This window comes from Molossus molossus, unplaced genomic scaffold (genome assembly GCF_014108415.1).
Source record: "Molossus molossus isolate mMolMol1 unplaced genomic scaffold, mMolMol1.p scaffold_m16_p_1, whole genome shotgun sequence".
NCBI classification, from domain to species: domain Eukaryota; kingdom Metazoa; phylum Chordata; class Mammalia; order Chiroptera; family Molossidae; genus Molossus; species Molossus molossus.
In genome coordinates, this window is record NW_023425344.1 from 38,155,631 (window position 1) to 38,178,716 (window position 23,086).

General features: G+C 42.3%; 1 protein-coding gene across 1 annotated transcript in view; it reads left to right on the forward strand.

Moving 5' to 3' along the window:
* The window catches only part of KIT (KIT proto-oncogene, receptor tyrosine kinase), an 81,230-nt gene extending 60,711 nt beyond the window's left edge, over positions 1–20,519 (forward strand). Inside the window, exons 8-21 of the mRNA XM_036239734.1 lie at positions 4,894–5,011; positions 6,583–6,764; positions 7,920–8,026; positions 8,379–8,505; positions 8,773–8,877; positions 8,985–9,095; positions 10,457–10,607; positions 13,113–13,201; positions 13,718–13,845; positions 14,909–15,031; positions 18,307–18,418; positions 18,534–18,633; positions 18,977–19,082; positions 20,150–20,519. Coding sequence (XP_036095627.1) covers positions 4,894–5,011; positions 6,583–6,764; positions 7,920–8,026; positions 8,379–8,505; positions 8,773–8,877; positions 8,985–9,095; positions 10,457–10,607; positions 13,113–13,201; positions 13,718–13,845; positions 14,909–15,031; positions 18,307–18,418; positions 18,534–18,633; positions 18,977–19,082; positions 20,150–20,278 — 1,688 coding nt within the window. The 3' untranslated portion in view covers positions 20,279–20,519. The remainder of the gene's footprint in view (positions 1–4,893; positions 5,012–6,582; positions 6,765–7,919; positions 8,027–8,378; positions 8,506–8,772; positions 8,878–8,984; positions 9,096–10,456; positions 10,608–13,112; positions 13,202–13,717; positions 13,846–14,908; positions 15,032–18,306; positions 18,419–18,533; positions 18,634–18,976; positions 19,083–20,149) is intronic.
* Positions 20,520–23,086: the final 2,567 nt, after the last annotated feature.

Sequence of the window (23,086 nt, forward strand, 5' to 3'; positions counted from 1 at the left end):
CACAGGAGGTTACAGCTGAAGTTTTGTTTTGTTTGTTAAAACAACTTCTGTTCAAGTGTCCATATGCCAGTTTCTGGCTATCTTTAAGAGTATACAAAATGTCCTGGCCAGTTTGGCTCAGTGATTAGAGCATCAGCCAATTGACTGAGGAGTCGTGAGTTCGATTCCAGTCAAGGGCACGTACCTGGGTTTCAGGTTCGATCCCATGCAGGAGGCAACCAATTGATGTGTCTCTCTCACATCAGTGTTTCTCTCTCTTCCCCTCCCCTCTCTGCCTCCCTCCCTTCCATATTATCTAAGAATCAATGGAAAAATATCCTCAGGTGAGGATAAAAAAAAAAAAAGAATGTACAAAACAAAATAAGTTTTCAAAATATCTATTTTGGGGATTTAAAAAAATATAATATTCCTTTTATAAATAAAAGTTAACCTGAGTTTTTCTATATTCCTAGTTCAGCATTAAGTTTCTTTATTATAAAGGTATCATGGCAGGAATGTAGATTTGACTCAGACGCAAACCCAGGATAGTGAGATTGCTACGAAGCATTGCTGTATGGCCATAAAACACCAGCAGGCCTACCGTCAGAAAACCAAGTTCATCCCAGAAACAACCAGAGTGTTCATTGACGGATAAATGGATAAAGGAAATGTGGGGTATAAGTACAATGGAATATTATTCAGCCATAGGAGAGAATGAAATCTTGCCATTTGCAACAACATGGATTGTCCTCAAGGGTGTTATCCTAAGTGAAACAAGTCAGACAGAGAAAGACAAGTCCCATAGAATCTCACCTGCATGTGGAATATTTTTTAAAAAGTGAACTTAGATACAGAGAACAGGCTAGTGAGCACCAGGAGGAGGGGGGTTGAAGGTGGGCAAAATGGATGGAGCGGGGAGGGTAGTTAAAAGGCACAGACTTCCAACTATAAAATATGTAGGTCATGGGATGTAATGTACAGCATGGTGACTATAGTTAATACTGTGCTGCATGTTTGAAAGCTACTAAGAAAGCAGATCTTAAAAGTTCTCATGATAAAAAAATTTTGTCACTGGTGATAGATGTTAACTGGACTTACTGTGGCAGTATAAAAAATACCAAATTGTTATGTCGTACACCTGAAACTAATATAATGTTATATGTCAATTATATCTAATTTAAAAATTCATCTTTATGATTCCTTTTTGTTTAATCTTTTATTATTTGGAGGCTTAAGTCAGCGAGTGATTCGGATTTTTAATTGCATGAGCAATAAGTTAGTAGAAATTATAAGCTCTCTCAAATCTGCCTAGAGGCTGATCGATGTCGTTGGAGACTCCAGAATGACTCAGGTCCATCGTGCTTTGAAAGGAGAAATGGGGCTATTTTTGTCTTCACAGGAAACACATAACTTATACAACTCTTAGGCATATCTAAACCTCCAACTTGGGAGGAGTTAAGGAAAGTGTCATTTGGTATCCTGCTGATTGCAGAATATCTAAGAAACCATAGCTTAGATTTAACCTGGAGAGCTGCAGAGGGTCCTGTATCTTTAAAAGTAAAAGGTATATTTAATGTCTTACACAGTGCTTTGAGACACTTACAAAATGCAGATGAGCCCAGATTTTTATTTTCAGGAATCAGACTTATACCTAGATTATTCTTTATGCGTTAAACATATTCATAGTGCGACTTGTCATATACTGCCCATGCTGTAATTGTGCAGCTTAGCCTTTTCAGAATGAGTTCCCTCATCACCAACATTGGGGACAGGGCTGGGATTAAGGGTGAGACAAGAGAGGCACCTAGGGTGCAAAATTCAAGGAAGTATTCACTCTTGGTGCCAACCCTGTACCTGCAGGGCCTCGAGGGTGAGTGCCCTTTTAAATTCTGCATCCTGAGTGCCTTTCTTGCCTCACCCTAGTTCCAACCTGATCAAGGGTCCCTCGAAGATACTTTAAAAAAGCACATTGCTAGGTCAGACCCTCAACCTACTAAATTTCCATGGGCTGGGCCCAGGAATCTGCATTCTAACCTCTTAGTGCTTTTAATGCACACTGAAGTTTGAGGACCCTCTGAGCTTGGTTGACCAACTTAAGGCCCAACAGGACAAATGCTGCTCCGCTAGCTTCAGGTTATGACTGAGACAGTAGCCGAAAAATCTGCCTAATTAACCAGTACCCGGGAGTAAGTAGGCCAGCCCGGCTGTTGCATAACTACTACCAGGTGTCACGCTGGAAGGCTTGGACCGGGAGTGCTTGTAACCAAAGCGAAATGTGATGGATTATATAATTTTGAGCTGTTCCAATTTTTCAAATTAAAAAATGTTTTAAAAGTTTATTATTAGCTACATGTTTATTATAAACAAAAAAAAATTTTCTTTAAATAAGTTTTTAAAAAACAAAAGAATAATATAGGAACGATCCATAACCCTATTACCTAGAGATAACCATTGTTAAACATCTTAAGGTATCCTTTCAGCCCTTTTTTTCCTATTGAGTCAATTCCATTAAAATTCATCATATGTGTTGGGGGGAAAGGAGGGACATCTGCAATTAATAAACAAACAAATAAATCAATCAATGATTCATCATGTGGCTGTAGGAAGAATGAGTGACGCAGGGAATATTGGTGTGAGATCTGTCTTATGAACTCATTCCCCTTTGAGTCATGTCCAGTGGTCTTTGCTGTCTATGTGGTGTGGATCCTCCCCTCTCAACATTAATCTCAGTATTAAAAGAATTCACATGTCCCAGTATGTGGGTGAGCTTCTTGCCTTTGAAAAGTACTGGAAATAGTGCCCCTACAGAGGGAAGTCGCCATTAGGCTGTTCTTCCAGGTCCCTGCTTGTGACTCTAATTCAATTCCTTTGGAGTCTGAGGGGCTTGTTCCTTTAGGGGAGCAGCCATTCAGCAGCTCTTACTTTGTGCCCACCCCAGCTCAGACTCTGCTAGGAGTCAGAGGTTCAACCGGTAGGACCTGGCTCCTGCCCTGAGAACCCGCAGTGTGGTAGGGCACTCAGACTGGGGCACTGCATGAGTTGTCAGGTGCTCTCCCGAGCTGTGGGAGGAAGGAATAGGGATCCACCACCTTGGCTTTGGAGAGTCGAAGATGGCTTGGATTGAATCCAGAGAGACCCACTGAATGGCACCTGCAGTCTCCAGCCAATAGCACTCTCCAAAAGTTCCACTTTTGTGTGTGCTATGTCCTACTTTCCAGTCCGATCACACAGTTGCCCATGATAATTAAATGAAGCTTGCCAGATGGATGCCTTCGCAAGGCGAAGGCTCGTTTTCTTGCTCTATTTGTGAAAGCTGGCATTGGGTCCAAACTCTCAAGGATGCCCCTACCTTGAGATTGCTTTGGAGTGTTGCTGTCTTGTGTGTTGAGCCAAATGGCCAGCCCATCAGCAGGGCCAGGTCGAGTGACAGGTGGGTGTGCCATGCATGTGGACACTCTGATCCCTGCCAAGCTGTTTTGCATGCAAGGAGGTGAGGTGCTGAGAGGTTGTTCTACAAAGATGTCATTTATCAGTGTTACCTTCCTTTGAGGAAATAAGCTTCCTAAGCTTCTGATCTGTCGGTCTTTCCTTCTCACCATACAGAGTTTTCCTATCAGTTGCAACATAATTGATGTCAGATTCCCAATTTATCAGATTAAAACATACACAATTTCACACTATTTTAAAGAAGCAATACTTGGATCGTGGAAGAGAATCTTTAGAGTGGCAAATATAGTGAACTTAGTAGCAAACTTGATTAACCAAGGAGGGTGACACTCTGAACAGAAAAGAATGACTGAATGATTGATCATTGTTTCATTTCTGCAAAGTGTTCTTAGTTTCTCGTTTATTTCTGTGAATCATCCTGTGCTCCATCTCATGTAATTGTCAACACCCCTATGAAATGGGTACTATTTGATTAATGACCCATTTTACGCGTGAGGAGACTTGATGGAGGGCACAGAACTGGCGAAGTTGGAGCTGGTGTGCGGGTTTGTCTACCACGCACCTGGCCTCCCGAGTTCTGTGCCAGGCTGGGCATGATGCTGTATCGAGGATCCAGGGTGAGCGCATCCCTGACCTTGCCATTCAGATATTTACAGGTTAGCTTACTCGTTCTCAAAGGGTTAAACTCCTTCACATACATTACTAATAGAACAACTGATCATAAGATCGTTGCCTTCCACTTTAGAAGTAATCTCAAGAATGCAGTGCTTTAGGGCACCCTTGATTGAATATCCGTTGATTATTGTAGTTACACAGAAACGTCAAATTAGAGCCTTCCTGCTGATATAATTTATTTTTTTGGTGATTGTACTCAGGTTTAGATATATGTATAAATAAAACTCTGGGGCTGATTTCCTCCTCTAATTTTCTGTCAGAATGTTGCATCTGGGATAAAAATTTGGAGTTAAAAGCTCATATTGTATTTTGCTCCTAGTTTGGGGTTTTCTGTGAAAAGGCTGATCCAGCTATGTATCTTATTATCACTTTTCCTCCCCCTCCAAAAAAGAAGGAATTCTGGAGAGAGAGCAGGGCTTTGCTTTTCCTGTGTCCATTCATTCCAGTCCCCACAATAACTTGAAATCCTGATGTCAGGAATCCTTGCAACAGAATTTTCACCTTTAAAACCCTGCCAGGTGGTTCCGTGCCCTCCACGTCAGCCATCCCCGGAGCCGGGAGTTCTCAGGACCCCCACGTCTGAGGGTGGGCAGCTCGAACTGCGGAAGCCTTTCCTGGCCCGACCCTCACACCCCCTCCCCCGTACCTTCCAGCCTGGTTCAGATTCTCCCTCGAATAACGCGTTCCCCAGGGTCTTCTTCAGCCTCAAGAAGGTTCTGAGGATTCTAAGAGTGGGTACCCCTCGGTGACGTTCTCCAGCTGTCTGACATATGCCAACTTCTCTTCCTGCAGCAAAACCAGAAATCTTGACTCACGAGAGCCTCGCGAACGGCATGCTCCAGTGTGTGGCAGCAGGCTTCCCAGAGCCCACAGTAGATTGGTACTTTTGTCCGGGAGCCGAGAAGCAAGGGTGAGATGATTATTTTGGTTACCACTTAACATGCAGAAGGGAAGGACTGCAATTCAGCTGTATTTCAACTGTTTTCAGATCCACCCCCCAAAGGTTTATTTTGATGATTATTTTTTTCTGTCCATGTGGCTTTTGAGAAGGCATAATTGCTATATTTTTCTTGGTAGACATTCATTTTGTTTGCTGAAAAATGGTTACTGAATGACTTCTCTGTTTTGGTGGTTATCTTTTTGGATTTATCATGCAGTTTCTAGCCTGCAGGTAGATAAAGCAGTTTTCCAGGACAGAGTAATTAGATTTCCATTCTAGACACAGGAGGTAATGTGTGTGGGAAATGTGGCTGCAGTTATCATGAAAAAAAAATTGCCTCGGAAGTTAATTGCCAAGTTACCAAAAAGTAATGATCGTGCAGTTACAACATGCATACAGTGCGTGTTTTAAAGCGGTGTTCTCCTTGGTGAGGTGCCCGGCCCCTGAGCAGAGCACCTCAGGCCGTGTGCTTCCTTCCCCGAGTGTCCTTTCCCATTACCTGAAGATGAAAATGGGGTCAGCGTTGCTGTTTTCACCCAGCAAACAGCATTTGATGCTCAGGCTTTAAAAGCCTGGTGTAACATCACAATTGAATAGTCAGGATAATAGTAGAAATTTTATTTTTCATTGAATAGACCTTTTTATCACAACAAGTGGAAAGAGGTTACATAAGATTGTTGTTTTCAGCTGAGTTTTAGTGGAGTGTTTTCTTTGGGGAAAAATAGGGTTGGTTCAAGACCCGGAAAGTCTGTCCATAGTGGAAGTAACCCCAGGAATTACAGTCAGCCATTCAGCATAAATGTATCGAGCACCTGAGCCTCAGCTTTGTGAGTTCATATTCTAATGGGTGGAGATGGACAAAAGATGAAATAACCAACGTAGGCAGATGTTTAGTGCTAAGGAGGAAAAGAGAGCAAGGTAAGGAACAGAAAACTGTTAAGCATGCAGGAGTGGGGTGGGGAGGGGTAATTTAAATAGGGTCACCAGGGTCTGGCTCTACATGGTCTTTGCAACCTGGCAGGACAACCTGTACCTCTCTGCATAGAACCTCCAGTCATGGGGTCCTCGCTGCTGGAGTTTTGGGGGTTGCCTGTGGTCGTCTTTGTTGAGACAGTGCTTCTTTCTCCATACTGTTCCTTTTTAACACTTCATACGTCATTTCACTATTAGTTTATTTAAGGATATTTGAGTCATTTCTGTTTAACTCTCCAAGGTAGGTCTGATTATCCCAATTTTACATCTGTAGGAACTGAGTCTTACAGATTTTGAAGTAGCTGGTCAGAAGTCAACAGAGAATAGCTGTTTGAGTCAGGATTCAAACCCACCCCTTCCTCCACAACCTCATCTCTGTCTTCTCTTCCATGGCCCTTTCCCTGCTCCCTGTGCCACAGACGTGCTCGTTCATCGTCAGACACTCTTGGTTGTCAAAGGAAATTTCCAACTGTAACCCCCTCACTTAGTTCAAAGAGAATGCCAAGCCCAGGTTGTTTGAGTGAAGGTGTTCCTGGAGTCAGCCTGGTCTGTTGTTTGCTTCCCTCCAGATGTTCTGTTCCCATTGGGCCGGTGAACGTGCAGATGCAAAACTCCTCTGTGTCACCGTTTGGAAAGATAGTGGTCCAGAGTTCCATCGATGACAGCGCATTCAAGTTCAACGGCTCAGTCGAGTGCAGGGCTTACAATGATGTGGGCAAGAGTTCTGCCTTTTTTAACTTTGCAATTAAAGGTAACAGCAAAGGTATATTTCTTTTTAATCCAATTTTAAGGGGATGTTTAGGCTCTGCTACCATATCAATCATGATATTAAGTCCATTCCATCACTGGTCATGTCATTCCTGGTAATATCTACATTGCACTGTACTGTTGTCAAGCTCACTAAGTTTCATTCTGTACTAGTCTATTAATACAACATATGCGGTAATTTTAACCATGTATATGTATTTAAAACGTATGTGTCCACATATGTGTGTATGTATAATGCATTCTGTATTTCCAATTGTTTTTATTAACAATGGGTAGAGAAGGAAATAGGGGGCTATATTTATCTTACATCCAAACAGAAACAGAATTAGGGCAATTGAAAAATGTAAATTCCATTTGCCACCAGTTATTTCAACACATTGCCAGACACGATCAGAAGGTTAACATTGCCTTTCATGAAGTCATGTTAGTGAGCTATTTCTTTAACATCTTTAAAATGTGATTCATGAGTGACTAGCTCTCTTAACAGAAGTTAAATGATCCTTGTGGACACATTGATGAATTGGTATGACATTAGAAGACAAAGAAACGGAGTGCCTACATTCTTAGGGCTCAGTTTTTGTTTTCCTGAGTTGGCAAAGACGAGTGCCAAAAGTGGTATATTTTCAGTTTTTGAGTAATGAGGAGAAGAATTCTTACATTGTTCTTCATCATAGATTTCTTTCCAGACGGGGCAATAAAAAGAGCACTTTAAAAATGTTTTTCTCAGTTGTGGAAGAGATTCATGCTCAATGTAGAAAATTTGGAAAATACAGGAAAGCATAAAGAAGAAAATAGAAACCATTCATAAAGGAAATTTCTTAAAAGTTGTCAAAGGAGGGAATTTGGTTGAAGTACAAAGTTCATTCAGATGTTCCTTTTCATTGACAAATGGCATACAATTATTTTTGTGCTATAGAAATCTCAAACTCTCTTCCACAATATGTTGTTCAAAGTTATTTTAAAAGATTCCTTTGAATGACAAGAGTAAGGTAATAACCAAGGCAAGCAGCTGAGACTGGCACCGCTTTGAATGCTGCCATGGGCTGGGAGGTGGGAGGTGGGTGGTCTGTGCTAGATGGTTGTGGTGAAAACCAGTCCTGCTGAGAAATTGTGATTCCACGTTCCTCTTTCATTTTAGAACAAATCCATGCCCACACCCTGTTCACGCCTTTGCTGATTGGTTTTGTGATTGCAGCCGGTATAATGTGCATTATTGTGATGATTCTTACCTACAAATACTTACAGGTAACCATTTATATGTTCTCTGCCCTGAGCACTCTAATGATTGAAACATTGATCATTAAGAAATAATGTATCTTTTCCTGGCTGGTTTGGCTCAGCCGTTAAGCATCGGACTGAGGTCCAGAGAGACCCGGGTTTGGTTCCCGCTAAGGGCGCGTACCTTTGTTGCAGTTTGTCCCCGGCCCTGGTTGGGTCGTGCGGGTGGTGGCCACTTGATGTGTCCCTTTCACGTTGATGTTTCTCTCTCTCCCTCACACTCTATCCGAACAGAAAATGGAAAAATGTCCTTGGGTGAGGATAAAAAAAATTTATTAAAAAAGAAATAATGTATCTTTTCCTTTCTCCTTCCCACCAGAAACCCATGTATGAAGTACAGTGGAAGGTTGTTGAGGAGATAAACGGAAACAATTATGTTTACATAGATCCAACACAACTTCCCTACGATCACAAATGGGAGTTTCCCAGAAACAGGCTGAGTTTTGGTCAGTATGAAACGGGCTTTCCAAGTACCTTTCTGTGAACACATAACGATGGCTGCAGGGAACCCCAATAGCTTCCTTTGTTTTATTTCACCTGTAGCAAGAATGGTTTTCTGTGAAATGTCACCATCTTTGATAGATTTGGCATAAAGCACATTATGGGGGAATGTATCTAGACAAATTTTGTCCTTAATTCCTTTGTTGACATTAAAATGACACAGTCGTTTGACCCCACTGCCAGCACTTACTTTGTTGTCTTTCTTTCTGCAGGGAAAACCTTGGGGGCTGGCGCTTTTGGGAAAGTTGTGGAGGCCACAGCTTATGGTTTGATTAAGTCGGATGCAGCCATGACAGTGGCTGTAAAGATGCTCAAACGTAAGTTTCTTCGGGCGACCGCATGTGTTCAACATCAGTTTGCCAAAAAGGTGTGTGTGTGTGTGTGTATAATTTTTTTTGCTAAAATAAGATGTTTCTCATTTTAGCGAGTGCCCATTTAACAGAACGAGAAGCCCTAATGTCTGAACTCAAAGTCTTAAGTTACCTTGGTAACCATATGAATATTGTGAATCTTCTCGGCGCGTGCACCATCGGAGGTAAACTGTCACCAGCTGGCCCATTGTCACTTGTCAGATGACCAGAATGGGGGAGGTTTTGATATGATTTTGACACTGCTTAGTTATAAGTTCCTTGCAAGATTTTTACCCAGGTTATTGTTCTGAAGAATGTACATTTTAGTTTCATCATGGGGTGGGGCAGCCCAGGACATAACCTTAGTTACTGTCTGTACATCCCATAGACTGTGTTGACCTCTGAGTATCTCGAGAATGTCTCATCTCTTCCAGAAAGTGTTTCTTTTTATCTTGCAGGATTTATATTTTGCTGAATCATATTTAGTCACTAAAGGGTTAGTACTCATTTCCGTACCACAATTAAAAATAGGCCTTTGAACCTACCAGCTCTCATATATGTACCAAATGAGGAAAACACTTCACTTTTAATTTTTTTTGTAATTTTTTTTTCTTTATTGATTTTTAGACGAGAAGGGAGAGAAAGAGAGAGATAGAAACATCGGTGAGAGAGAACATTGATTGGCCGCCTCCTGCATGCCTCCCACTGGAGATCGGGCCCACAACCTGGGCATGTGCCCTGCCTGGGAATGGAACCGGTGACCTCTTGGTACATGAGTCAAAGCTCAACCACTGAGCTGCACCAGTCGGGCAACACTTCACTTTAAAAAAAGAACAAGTTTCCAATTTGGAAGCATGAGTTGAACCTCCCATGAAGGGTTTCATTTTGGTGGAAAGGAACAAAGCCATGGGAAAGGAACTGTTCCTTGAGATCTGGAAAGTTCCACAGTCAAGTTGACAGCTTTATATAATTTCTTAAAACAGTCCCCATAAACGTTGCTTTACCACATCATGAATTGTTCATGAGAAATTTCTGCCCAAGTTAATGAGTTGCCTGTTAACTTCAGAGCTGTAGTTTTAAGTATTCACAACACCTAGAAAACGTTTGACTTAGTTGTGCTCAGAACCCAGGTGATGCCCCGACAGTTTTTCACCCATTTTTCTGATGGGTCTCAGCTGGCTTTTCCATGTGGTTGGTTTTCCTATTACGCTGCAGTGTGTGCCATCATTTCCATAATAATGTTACCAAGAGGGTGTGAGCCCCTCTGTGTAAGCGGAAGTGAATTAAAGGGTTTGTGTAGGAAGTTCAATAATAGTATAACCACAAGTCACACCTGGTCCCTCACCTCTCACAAATTTAGGGGAAAACGGGCTTTCTTGTTTAGTTTTATCCACGTAATGCTGCTTTTTAAATAAGCAGTATTAATAGGAGGCTTATCCATTGAAACCGATTGATCCTGGCCTAGATCACCTTTGGGTATTTTTATGGGAGGCAGGATTTGTCTGTATATCTCAACTCTTTCTAACATATTCTTATATACTTGTAGGGCCTACCCTGGTCATTACAGAATATTGTTGCTATGGTGATCTTTTGAATTTTTTGAGGAGAAAACGTGATTCATTTATTTGCTCAAAGCAGGAAGATCACGCAGAAGCAGCACTTTATAAGAACCTCCTGCATTCAAAGGATTCTTTGGGGTAAGACTGATTTACATAAATAGCTGTTGACAGGCAGTTCTGGGGTCATGAGGGTTTGCAATCAAGGCTGATTCTTCAAAAAACATAAACTGAGGTACTTCGAGTTACAAAATCAGAATTATTAAGTCATTTAAATGTGATTATCAGTTTACAGAGTTCAAATAGTGCTTTTAAAGATTCAGGTAGTGTTAGATTTCTGCTGATATATATATATTTTAATGCATTCTTAGTTTTTTCCCTACGCTTTTGTTCTGTTCAGCTGAATGAGCACTATACCTGTTTCTCTTATCATGCTTCTGCTCTGGTGTGTCATTCCATTTACACTGCGGAGCTCGGCACTGGGTGCATCTTACAGTGAGATGCTGTTTATAGGGAAAACACATAAGCTTGTCAAGTTGTCACAGTGAATTCCTTTAAAGCAGTGGTTCTCAACCTGTGGGTCGTGACCCCTTTGGGGGTCAGACGACCCTTTCACAGGGGTCACCTAAGACATAATAGTAGCAAAAGTACAGTTATGAAGTAGCAATGAAAATAATTTTATGGCGGGGTCCCCACAACATGAGGAGCTGTATTAAGGGTCGCGGCACCAGGAAGGTTGAGAACCGCTCCTCCAGAGCCTTTAACACAATGGCAGGAAGCTCTGCACCTAACTGATATAGTTTTCTTGCCATCTACCTCTAAATTATTTCTACATACCTTACCCTTAAAAAAAAAAAAACCTTATTATGCTGTAAAAAGGCACATTTAAAGAAGTTCTGTAGCTTATTTTCCTCTTTCATCATTGATAGCCTTCTGAATTTAAATAATGTGTGAAGGGCTTCAGGTTCCTTTAAAGAGAATTAGTGTGGTTTACAACTAGAATAGAAAACTTCTATGCCATGCCTGCCTCTTTTTTTTATATCCTCACCCGAGGACATTCTTCTGTATATATCTTAGATAGAGTGGAAGGGGGCGGGGGGAGAGAGAGAGAGAGAAACATTGATGTGAGAGAGACACATCGACTGGCCGCCACCCATACGACCCCAACCAGGGATAAACTGCAACCGACGTACATGCCCTTAGTGAGAACCGAACCTGGGACTCTCTGATCCACAGGCCGGCCTTCTAATCACTGAGCCAAACTGGCCAGGGCAATGCCTGCCTCCTTTTTCCAAATGTTGATCAGATCCACCACTAAAGAAGGTTTCCTAGATTCACTCAGCCCAAAAGAAATCATGCTTCTCATGCTCAATCCCTTATTCTTCGTATTTCTGCAGTTGTGCGGTGGGTTGCTCCTCTCCTTTTTATGCACTGTATCCCCTACATTTTGTGATGGCAAGACTTTGTCTCCTAACCTCTTAACTCCAGCCCTAAGGAGATCTTAGTAAATGTTGTTGATGGGCAGTTACCTCTGAAAGCCCCTTTCTGTACCTCTGGCTAACGTTTTAAACCCCAGGCGAAGCTTTAACATTTTTTTAATTCTATAAACTTGAGTACTGTCAAGTCGTAGTAAAACACAGTACCAACCACCTTTCGTTCGTTCCTCCAGAGCATATGCGCTTTATATGAATAAACGAACCACTTTGTCTTATTTCTAGAGCCTTGGTCCCATGTATGTTTTTTAACTTTCTGAAATAATGGCCTAAATTGTTCCGTCCTGTGTGGTGTTCTTTGTGCTTTGGGATCCCATATGGGACTGGAACCATCCACACATTCTGAAGGAGATAGTTGTCATGGTGTTTCTATGCTAATCACAAGCAGGAAGTACTAGAAATCTTGAAGGCTCTCCAGCCAAATGTTACAGATTCAAGGGTCCAGATGGTTCAGAAAATCATCCAAATTATTGGTGTTTATCTGAACCAAACTTGGTTTTTTAAACCTTCTTCCATCAGTTGCTGTATGTTAATGATCTCTGCCTTCTCCCTCATAACACATCTCAGAAACTGGTTCTTTGTCTCTTTCATCTTGTCTCTTGGGGATAATTTAGAGTGTTTGAAGTAATGTATGATAATGCTTTTTGGCTCTTTTTCCCATTAAATCTCTGGTGTCAAGGGATGGGAAGTTTCTAAACTAAGTGTACTACCTATGATTGAACAACAACAACAAAAAAGCCATCTAAGCCCTGCCGGTGTGGCTCAGTAGATTGAGCATTGTCCCATGCACCAAGAAGTCACTGGTTCAATTCCTGATCAGGGCACATGCCCGAGTTGTGGGCTCAATCCCCAGGAAGGGGGTGTGTAGGAGGCAGCCGATCAATGTTTCTCATTGATATTTCTATCTCTCCCTCTTCCTTCCTCTCGATCTAAAAATCAATAAAAACATTTTTTTTAAGCCATCTAATTTCTGGGGATTGGACCCTAATGTTGAATGTTAAAATTTTATCTCTTACTGAACAAGATTTTCTTTATTCAAACCTGGCAATCTTTTCTTTGAATAAAATCGGAGATAGAACCTGCCCATGGGTGCTCCCTCCGTTTCCGAGTCTATTCAATCATGATTTGATGGATATTTTGTCTCTCCCAATAGTGACAGTGGTAATGAATACATGGACATGAAACCGGGAGTTTCGTATGTTGTGCCAACCAAGGCAGACAAAAGGAGATCAGCGAGAATAGGTGGGTACTCATCAATTAATGAACTCCATTTTCAGAGGCTTCCTCATGCCACTGTGGAATGTCACACCCTTCTGGTAGTGACCAGGTCTCCTTTACAGTAGGGTCCAGTGGCAATACCAGTAGTGGCCAATGGCAGTTAAGGGTTACGAGAGGGTATCGAAGGTCAGAGCATGGGCTATTACATCAGCATTTTATTGCATCTATGAAAATATCAGCATAGCAAATATGTGTTTTTGCATATTGAAATATGTTCAATATATATTTTACACATTAAAATATGAGACTTTTGTATTAATCCTCTACATCCGTCTCCTCCTAAAGATTTTGTAACCTAGCTCAGGATTGAGACTATTACTTGGTGATTCAGCATCTACCTGTTCTCAGCACTGGGGAAGTCACTGGCCTGCCAGTTCCCATCAGTTCCTTCATTACCCTTGGTGTTACCATTGTCACCGTCTTTCGTTTTCCTCGTCTTTAAGGTTTTAATTCCTAAGAAAATCCTTCTCCTCTTAACAGGCTCATACATAGAAAGAGATGTGACACCCGCCGTCATGGACGATGATGAGTTGGCCCTGGACCTGGAAGACCTGCTGAGCTTTTCTTACCAGGTGGCGAAGGGCATGGCCTTCCTGGCCTCGAAGAACGTGAGTGGGGGCGCTTCTTAGAGGAGCCTTTTTTCCTCCAGAGCGAAGCATTTTAAAGCCACAGTTAGAATGCAGAGTGTCATTTGAAGTGTGGTAACCAAAAGCCAAAGAAATTTAGTTTCTTCGTGTTCCAACTGCTGTCTCTTCAAAATTCCTGCTCTCATTTATAGGCTTTAAAGTGCACTTCTGTCTAAATGAGCTTTCTATGAATATTTTTATATGCAGTGAATTCATTTAAACCTTTTAGATTTTAGAATATAGAAGCTGTTCTTAGAAAATAAATAATTATTTTATCAGCAAAAGGAAGCGGGGTACCAGGGACTACCCCGTGAAACTGCAGTGCCTGGTGAGGCACATACTTGCGTTTTATTGAAGTCAGACTACTAATATTACGTGGGTGGTTTATAAAGTATTGGGGCAATAAAGGGTCAGAAAGAAGAATAAACAACTGGGAACAGGTTGGGATGGGAAGAGAATGATGGAACCAAAACAAGGAGCATGGTCTCTGGAAGGGGGAGAGGAATTCTCTAGGAAGTGGGATGAACAGAACAGGATAAGGTCACAGATCCGACTCTTGCGTGTCATTGGTGACATTTCCAAACAATTACCAAACTAAAAGAGGATATGGGATGGCTGAAATAAAGAGCCTCTTCCCTGTGTCCTTGGGAGATGTCAAATTGAAGTTGCAAAGACATTTTAGAAACTCTATAAAAAGACATTCACAGAGATGCATGCAAAATGAGTTCTCAGTGTAAAAAATATGACATGACTATTTAATGTATTTTCCTATGAATGAAAGCAGTCTCCAGAAAGCATTTATTCAAGTTGGTTTTGGAAAGTGATTATAGTAATTAAGGTCCTAACGATGTGAAACACAAATTTTGAGCATCATTCAAGTATCATCATTTCGACTCTTATTTTTGGTGCACCAAATAGTTTAAATGTAAAGCAAAAGTATTGGATTTGTATAACATAAGCAGCACCATAGTATTAAACATAGTTTTCACTCTCTAAAAGTTTAAAGTAAATTTAAATGGCTCTTTCCCTACCCTCTCTCCTATAGTGTATTCACAGAGACTTGGCAGCCAGAAATATCCTCCTTACTCATGGTCGAATCACAAAGATTTGTGATTTTGGTCTCGCCAGAGACATCAAGAATGATTCTAATTATGTGGTCAAAGGAAACGTGAGTACCCACTCTCTGCTTGACAGTCCAGGGAAGGATTTTAGCCACAAGTTTTTATAAGAATTGTTTTCTGTGATTTTCATATTGCACATCCTACCTTTGAGATGTCATGCACTTTGGCAGTCAGATTAAGCCTACTTCAGCAAAATGGGCATGGCATGCGGAACAGTGCAACCACCATTCCGATAACAGAATTCCTGAGTCTAATTGTGTAATTATGGGGCATGAGGAGGAAACAGAAATAGCCTTAATTTTCATGATAGCCTGAGAATAGCAAGGAACTCGATTTTGCTCCAGTGAAACAAATGTGGACCTGAAGGTCACAGCAGGAGAATTTCATTTTGAGATTGACATGCCACATGAAAAAGATTAAAATCTAAGGGAATGTTCAGAATTGGGTGTAGAGCATGTTGGATCTGACAGTCAATAGAGAGCTTATTAAATAGGTTTCTAAGTTATAACTGGTTTATAGAACATCGTGATTTTATTTCAAAGTCTTTCTTTCCTTGCCGGTTCTCACTGTAGGATAAACCCTTGCCTTTAGAATGCACTGGCTTCCCACTTTCAGAGTTGCAGTCTGTTTTAGTGGTGTCTGCCTGAGATGACGTGGGTTGGTAGAGGCTGGGACTAGAGCGCAGGACTTCCAGAGCAGTACCCCATGAGCATGGGGAGTCATGTAGTCCCGTATCTATATTCTGCACCTGTCTTCCGAGCCCCATTTCAGTAGTCTAGATTTATTCCCCAACAATAAAGTAATACTCTCTCCTCCGTCACTATGGCATCTCTGTGGATTGGCTATCTTTGACTCTGGTTTGTAGATACAGTGCCAGGTTCACCCCCTGAGCAGAGCATGCGTTTCTCATCGGTCTCCTCGGAGGTTAGCTTTCATCATGAGGAGCGTTGAGAAAACCACGTTCTCTCCATCCTAGGGCACTGTTTGAAGGAAGAGTATAAGGTGATTCTTTATCTAGGCCTCTCAGGACCGCAGGCCGACACTCTAACCGCTGAGCCAAACCGGCCAGGGCTAGGCCTCTGAACAGCAGCAAAAGGCAGAAGGAAGAAGGTAGTGGCTCCTGGATCGGTCTCTCTGAGTTCTAATCGGGCTCCATCATTTAGTGGCTGTGTAGTATTTGGCAAGAATTACCCAACGCTTATGAATATTGGCTTTCCTCCTGATGGGAATAATACTGGCAGCTGCCTCATAAAGTTGTAATGAGGATTAAATCAATTAATATATATAAAGTGCTTGGAATAGAACTGGGCACATTGTGGATTGTGGCTAATACTTATATGGCATTTATTATCCTGATGATGTTTCATTGCTGTCTTATTTGAAATAGAAAAATCATGACAGTGGTGACACTGCAGTTCCTTATGGGTTAGAGACCTTAGTTGGAATCAAGAAGGATGGGTTAATTCCCAGCGGTTTCCATATTGTGGACTCCAGCTCAGGTCCATTGAACTAACCAATCGCAGGTGCCACTTTCACCAGGCTACCGAGGAAGGACAATTTGTAGACAAGTGAAAAGCAAGGAAACTCACATAGAATGTTACCAGCCCAGAATTCATATCCTCGTCATTTGAGATCTTGTTGTTTCTCTGGACGTCCTTCCGTTTTGCATGGTTCTTCGTCACTTCTGGGAGGTGGTTCCTGTCTGGGTCTGGCCAATCCCGTGGCTCCTTTGTCAGAACTCTGTTTCACATGCACAAAATAAAATAAGTCAGACAACCAAGAAAAGCAGTTAAATTGAAATGCAGTCATCAAAATATTAAAAAGTACCATTTGTGATATGACAGCACGTGCTTTGTTACACAGAATAACGTGTTCTAGCCATGGGTCTAAAAACGACTATAATTTCAGGTGGTGATGAATGGAGCACTGTAGTAGGACAAGGTATCTGTGATCACTGCAGGTGGTAAGGCGCAGACACTGCTCAGACTGCTGTGTTCACTGCCTTCATTCATCATTTAAGGGAATACTAACCTTCATTTAGAGGTTAGTATAAACAGGAATATCATTTCTTCCAAGTTCACGGGCACCTGGATTCAAGATACATGTGAGATGTCAGATTAAGAAGCCCCTAGAGGAGCTTTAGCACGATATCTCAGGGGTGGGGTGGGGGTAGTGGAAGAATTTCTTTTCCTATGGCTTAAAATAACTTAAAGACTAAAAGAGTGTTTTCTTAGTTCCCAGTACTAACTGGATTAAGAGAAAGATTGATTTAGTTTTCTATGGCAGATTAGGGTCCAGAAATCCAGAGCGTCTTTAAGAGGAATAGTCACGGAAAGTTTGGCCTGGTTTTAGCAGCAAGGATTCAGGATGTGAAATTCAGCTGTTGAATTTAAGCCCTGAATCTGCCACTCACCTCCTTGGAATAGTCGTAACCGTCATAAACCACTGGTAATGATCGGTTACTTGCATAGGCCAGACCAGTTCTGAGCGTCAGGGAGTCGGGCAGGACTGTGCTGAGCGTGCTGACACACAGGCACATTTAACCCACAGAACAGCTCGCAGAATTTTTGTTTTACAGAAGGAGATAAAGAGGCTTAGATGCAGATATTTAAGTGACTCGCTCACTGCATTTGTTAGGGATAGTTTTGATTGCATATTAAGGAAAACCCCAAAGAAAGGAAAAAGAAGTATAGGAGTAGCAGGCCAGGCCTGTTGGGAGGCTCCATGAAGTACCCAGGGACCAAATATTCCCCTTCTTTACCATCCCGGGGGCTAGCCCTAATCCTCATGGTCCAAGAGGGTCACTACTCGCCAGGCACACCACATCCAGAAGGCAGGATGGAGGAAAGGACAGAAGGGAGAGGGCCCAGGGCAAATGCCAACTGGATTTTAAGGAGGTTTTCCTAAAGCTTCCTTACAACACTTGTAACTTAGTAGCCCAAACGGAGTCTCATGACTACACCTCACTGCAGAGGAGCTGGGAAATGTAGTCCTTATTGTGGGAAGTGGTAACTAACAAGTCTGTGTCACTCAAAGGCCAATGTCAGTCAGGCTTAGAACCCATGTCTGTCTGTCTCTGATGCCTGTGCTCTGAACCACCATGTAGTGACTCCATGTCTCCATCGTTAAAAGAGTGTGAGCCACCCGTTTCAGGGGTGGTTGGGGTTCATCTGAAGTCACATAGAGAAAAGGCTTTTGTGAGGGGGCAGTCAAGTTCTCACCCTCACCTCTCAGCAGGAACAAGCTGTACAGGAATATTTTCTATTCAGCTTTTTGGAGCTGCTTAATTAACATTGCTGAATCCGTTGTGCTTCCATTACAGGCTCGGCTACCTGTGAAGTGGATGGCACCTGAAAGCATTTTCAACTGTGTGTACACTTTTGAAAGTGATGTCTGGTCCTATGGGATTTTTCTGTGGGAGCTGTTCTCTTTAGGTAAAATGATCCTTGCCAAAGGCACCTTCATAGGCTCAGAGCATCTTCTTAAGGTTTTTATCAGTGTCCTGCTTTCTTCTGATTAGCACTAATTTGCAAACTGTTTGTGCCTCAGGGAGCAGTCCCTACCCTGGGATGCCGGTCGATTCCAAGTTCTACAAGATGATCAAGGAAGGTTTCCGAATGCTGAGCCCCGAGCATGCACCTGCTGAAATGTAAGGGCCAAGACACTTTCCTGCAGATTATGTTTCCCCTTTTATTTTTATTTTTAAAGACAGAAACCCAGATGTTGAGGGTTTTCAAGTAGGCCAGTTCGAAATGCCACTTGGTTCCTGTTTAAGGCACCCTGGTCAATTGTATTTCTATAGCTATAGCTTATTATCATAACCTCTTGTCACTAAATACACAGAAACTTTCAGCAGCATTTCATGCATAGTGTATGCCATTCAGTATGTCCGGTTGCCCAGCCCTGGAATTATTTTTGCAATGATTGCATGGCATACCCTGAAGACAGGTGAAAGGCATTGAGGAGTAACAGAAAAGGCCCTTGTTTTGCAGGTATGACATAATGAAGACGTGCTGGGATGCTGATCCCCTAAAGAGACCGACATTCAAGCAGGTCGTTCAGCTGATTGAGAAGCAGATTTCGGACAGCAGCAATCATGTGAGTACACTCTGGGCAGGCGAGGATCTCCCTTCTTTCGGCCCCAGGCATGTCCTCCTTCTCTCCTTGGCTTAGGCTGTAGATTGGACTTTGGGTGGGAAAATAAAGCAAAGGAAACAAATTCTTTCTGCTCAGTCCCCCTTTTCTGAGCCAAAGAAGGCTGTGCGATGAGTGGTGGAGAGAGTGGGGGGCTTGACGTTCAGAGTGTGCAGGTGGGAGTTTCCGCGAGGATTTGCACGTGTCCTTGCCCACCCAGAGACTGTTCATGGGTCTTCGAGGGCTCTCTCTCATGTGTCAGGGCCATTCAGCCTTTGGAGGGTTGGGGTGATGTGAACTAGAATAAAAGCCTAGAAAAGACAGCTTGTTACCGCAGTGAAAAGCCTTTTACTCAGACAGGCATAGACTGAAAATGGCAGAGAGCTCTCATGCCCACGAGCCGGACAGAATGAAGTTGTTTGAAGTTGGGAGATGCCTCCCAGTGATTTGTGGAGGGAGGAATTCAAAACCCAAATCCATTATTTCTTCTGCTTTTAAGGAAGACAGGGATCTTTACTCAGACTCAGATTTTTAAAACTGCTTTGTTTCGGGGTGGTGTGCCTGGAGCTGGCCCTCCTTTGCTAGGTGTCCCCCATGGTACTCTGGGTTAACGCTTGCTCTTCCGTGTCAGGGAGTATTTCAAATTCAGCAGCATTTTCCACCCAAGTGCTTGATTCTCAATGGAAGACCCGTGGAAGGGCCACTGATTTCTCAGCAGATTGGCTCTTGGGGTGTAGTTAGCTACCTAGATTTATAAACCTTTGGAATGGGTTAGGTAGTGCCTGTCCTAGCAGAAAAGCACTTTTCCCCCCATCACTTTCGGTATCATCAGGCCTTGGGGGAAAGGAGGGGTAAAACCAAACTTGCATTTTCTTTTGTCAATACGATTCGGTTTTGGGCCGCGAAGGTCTTGAAACTCTGTTGAAGAGTCTTCCTCAAATTATTTGTGATTCTGAAGCTACACGCTTGCCCCTTTGTCACTGTGTTCGGTGTGGGGACGAGTGTATTGACTGTGGACTTGTTTTCTTCAGATTTATTCCAACTTAGCAAACTGGAGCCCCAACCAGGAGAACATCGTGGTGGACCATTCTGTGCGGATCAATTCCGTGGGCAGCAGCGCCTCGTCCACCCAGCCTCTGCTCGTCCACGAAGACGCCTGAAGCAGAGCGCAGGCCTCGGGTCTCCCCAACACCACGACCCCCGTCTTCTGGTTTCTATGACTGTTTCGTTCGACTTGCATCCTACTCCAGGATCATGGACACCCCACTGTACTCCTGTGTTTATGAGCACATTTTCATAGCCGATGGTTTTTGTCATCAGCCCCATTCCCTTGCCAGGCCAGGGCTCAAACTGCATATATTCCCAATAGCAGAGTAGCTTCCAGTAATGAAAAAAATTCTGAGTTGGAGAAAGGGAGGGTGGGATGGGCTTTAGACACCTTGAGTCCTTTCTGAGCCTTCTCTAATTTCTGTTCAAAAAGTATGGGGGATAGTTTATTTGAATAAATGGCAGTAGTCTCCTTCGGCCCTTGTCACCATCTGTGATGATATGATGGTGCAGCAAGATGAGAAGCTGAAACCTAAGCCCTTGATGTGGAAAATAGAACATTATTAGGACAAAGGTCAAAAGTCTATACATACCTGGGCTTCAGAAACCTACTCTTTCATGCTGGGAATGAGACATAGACCATGAAAAAAAAAATGCTCCTCGAACCTGAATGAAGACTTGCTGCTGAGCGTGAGCCTTTGTGCTACTGACCTGCTTTCTAACCAGAGTTTTCTGTTAGGGAGCTGAATTGGAATGAGAGCCTCCCCAGCCTGCATGTGTATATACTCATCCTGCAATTGTACGTGTTCATATATCTGAGGGAGGAAAACCCACAAGGTGTCGTTTCTGGATACAACTCTGGCTCAAGTCTGCTGTGTGTAGGAATAGATCCAGAGACAGGCAACTTTGAAGGACACAGTTCATGCTTTTTTTTTAAAAGAAAAATTGTAATTGTCAAGCACAATGTAACAAAAATCTCCTTTTGTAGCTGATGAACTTGCTGTATAGATTCTGCAGAACAAGCCTACTAGCTTCAGAATGGCATTGTGCTCAATGGACTTGATGCCATTTGAAAAAGATTCACTGCATGGCTTCGGCAGGAGTGAGGAAACGGTGCCGTCTTAGTTTGTATGCTTCTGTAGCAGGAAATAAAGTTTAGATTCAGCCTCCTTTGCAGACATGTCCTGGACACCGGGCCAGTATCTATATAAGTGTGTATGTGTGTGCGCACGTGTGTGTGCTTGTAGACAAACTTTTTGGGGTGGGTATTCTTGCCCTGAGCCCAAGAGGGTCCTTAAGTACCCAAGAAGTAGCTTGGCTGCTCTTAATTCCCTTCACCTAGCTGTCCTGAGACGCTGACCGAAAGCTTATGTAGAGGCATATGGGAAGCCAAGTGCCTAAGTACCTATTTATTTGCAATCCACCTGCACTTAAGGCACTGTTATTTATACTCAACATACTGTACTTGTTCCTTAGACCTTGTTAATGCTCCTCTCCCACTGAAACGTATTTAAACTTTACCCTTTAGGTTTTAGCCTGGATGTTATCCTTAGAGTTTACCTTCTTTTCCATCACTGCCCAACTGTAAGAGGTCCACGTGGTACACAGCAAGGTTTGTGTGCTGTCTTGCAAGATTCAGGTATGCTGCCTTCACAGTTTCCCCTCCTAGTCCCTTAGATGACATTTAGAGAACTGTGGCCATGTATCTGGAAGTAACCATTTGCACTGGAGTTCTATGCTCTCGCACCTTTCCAAAGGTAACAGGTTTTGGGGTTTTGTTGTCAACATAAGAGATTGTCGCTGTTCTCCATCCTTTGAAAATTTCCTTTGTGTTTCTGTTGATGTTGATTAGAGTAAGAAAAGTGGTTGTTAACTGTAGATGTCTAGGTACTTCAGGGGCACTTCACTGAGAGATTTGTCTTGGATATTCTTGAAAGTTTATATTTTTATAATTTTTTTTTTTTTTACATCAAATGTTTCTTTGCAGTGGCTTAATGTTTGAAATTATTTTGTGGCTTTTTTTGTAAATATTGAAATGTAGCAATAATGTCTTTTGAATATCCCCAAACCCATGAGTCCTTGAAAATATTTTTTATATATACAGTAACTTTATGTGTAAATATGGAAACGGTGCAAGTTTAAAGGATGTTGCTGTTCCATGTGTTTTTTTCCTGATATGTTGTCCAATTGTTGACAGTTCTGAAGAAGTCTAATAAAAATGTAAATATATCAATCAAGTGGGTTTTTTGGATTATTTCCAGCTGAGTGAAACTGAACTTTAGAATGGTTCACCTTGACATTAGGACGTCTCGTGCCCAGTGCGCAGCAGATCCAGGCAGGACTCGGATCACTAGGATCTACATAGTTGGAAATTCAACAGACATGTATGAAGAATTTGGTATGTGCTATATTTTCTTATTCTTAAAATTCACGGTCTCCATTTACATTGAAAAATAAACGTAGAAAACATTTTGAGAATTCTACACATCACCATGATTATTATTAGGTTGACTCATGTGGAATGGCCATTTCTGTGGGGAAAGTAATGGTCAAATAGCAGCAGGTTTATGTGGTTCCAGCTAATAGAACTAGCATGTTTCCTCCTAAAAGAGACTGTCTAAAAGTGAACATGGACCGTAAAGTAATTTTCAAGGTTGGCATGAGGAATTGCCCAAGGAAGTGGCTGGAATTCTTGTTGGCTTGGGTTTTGAAGAGAGGTTAGTTCATCCGAAATATTCATGCTCCACCTTTTGATTCTTATACTCGTTTGCTTCTAGAACTGAGTTAGGTTCTACCACTTGCTTGCAGGGAGGTACTTGTGCCTGTTAGTTAAGTAGTCTTATAGCTGGGACATCCTTTGTGATCAGGAGGCACTGTCCAGCCAGCGGATCCTGCATGGACCTGAGAAGTCTTCCATCCAG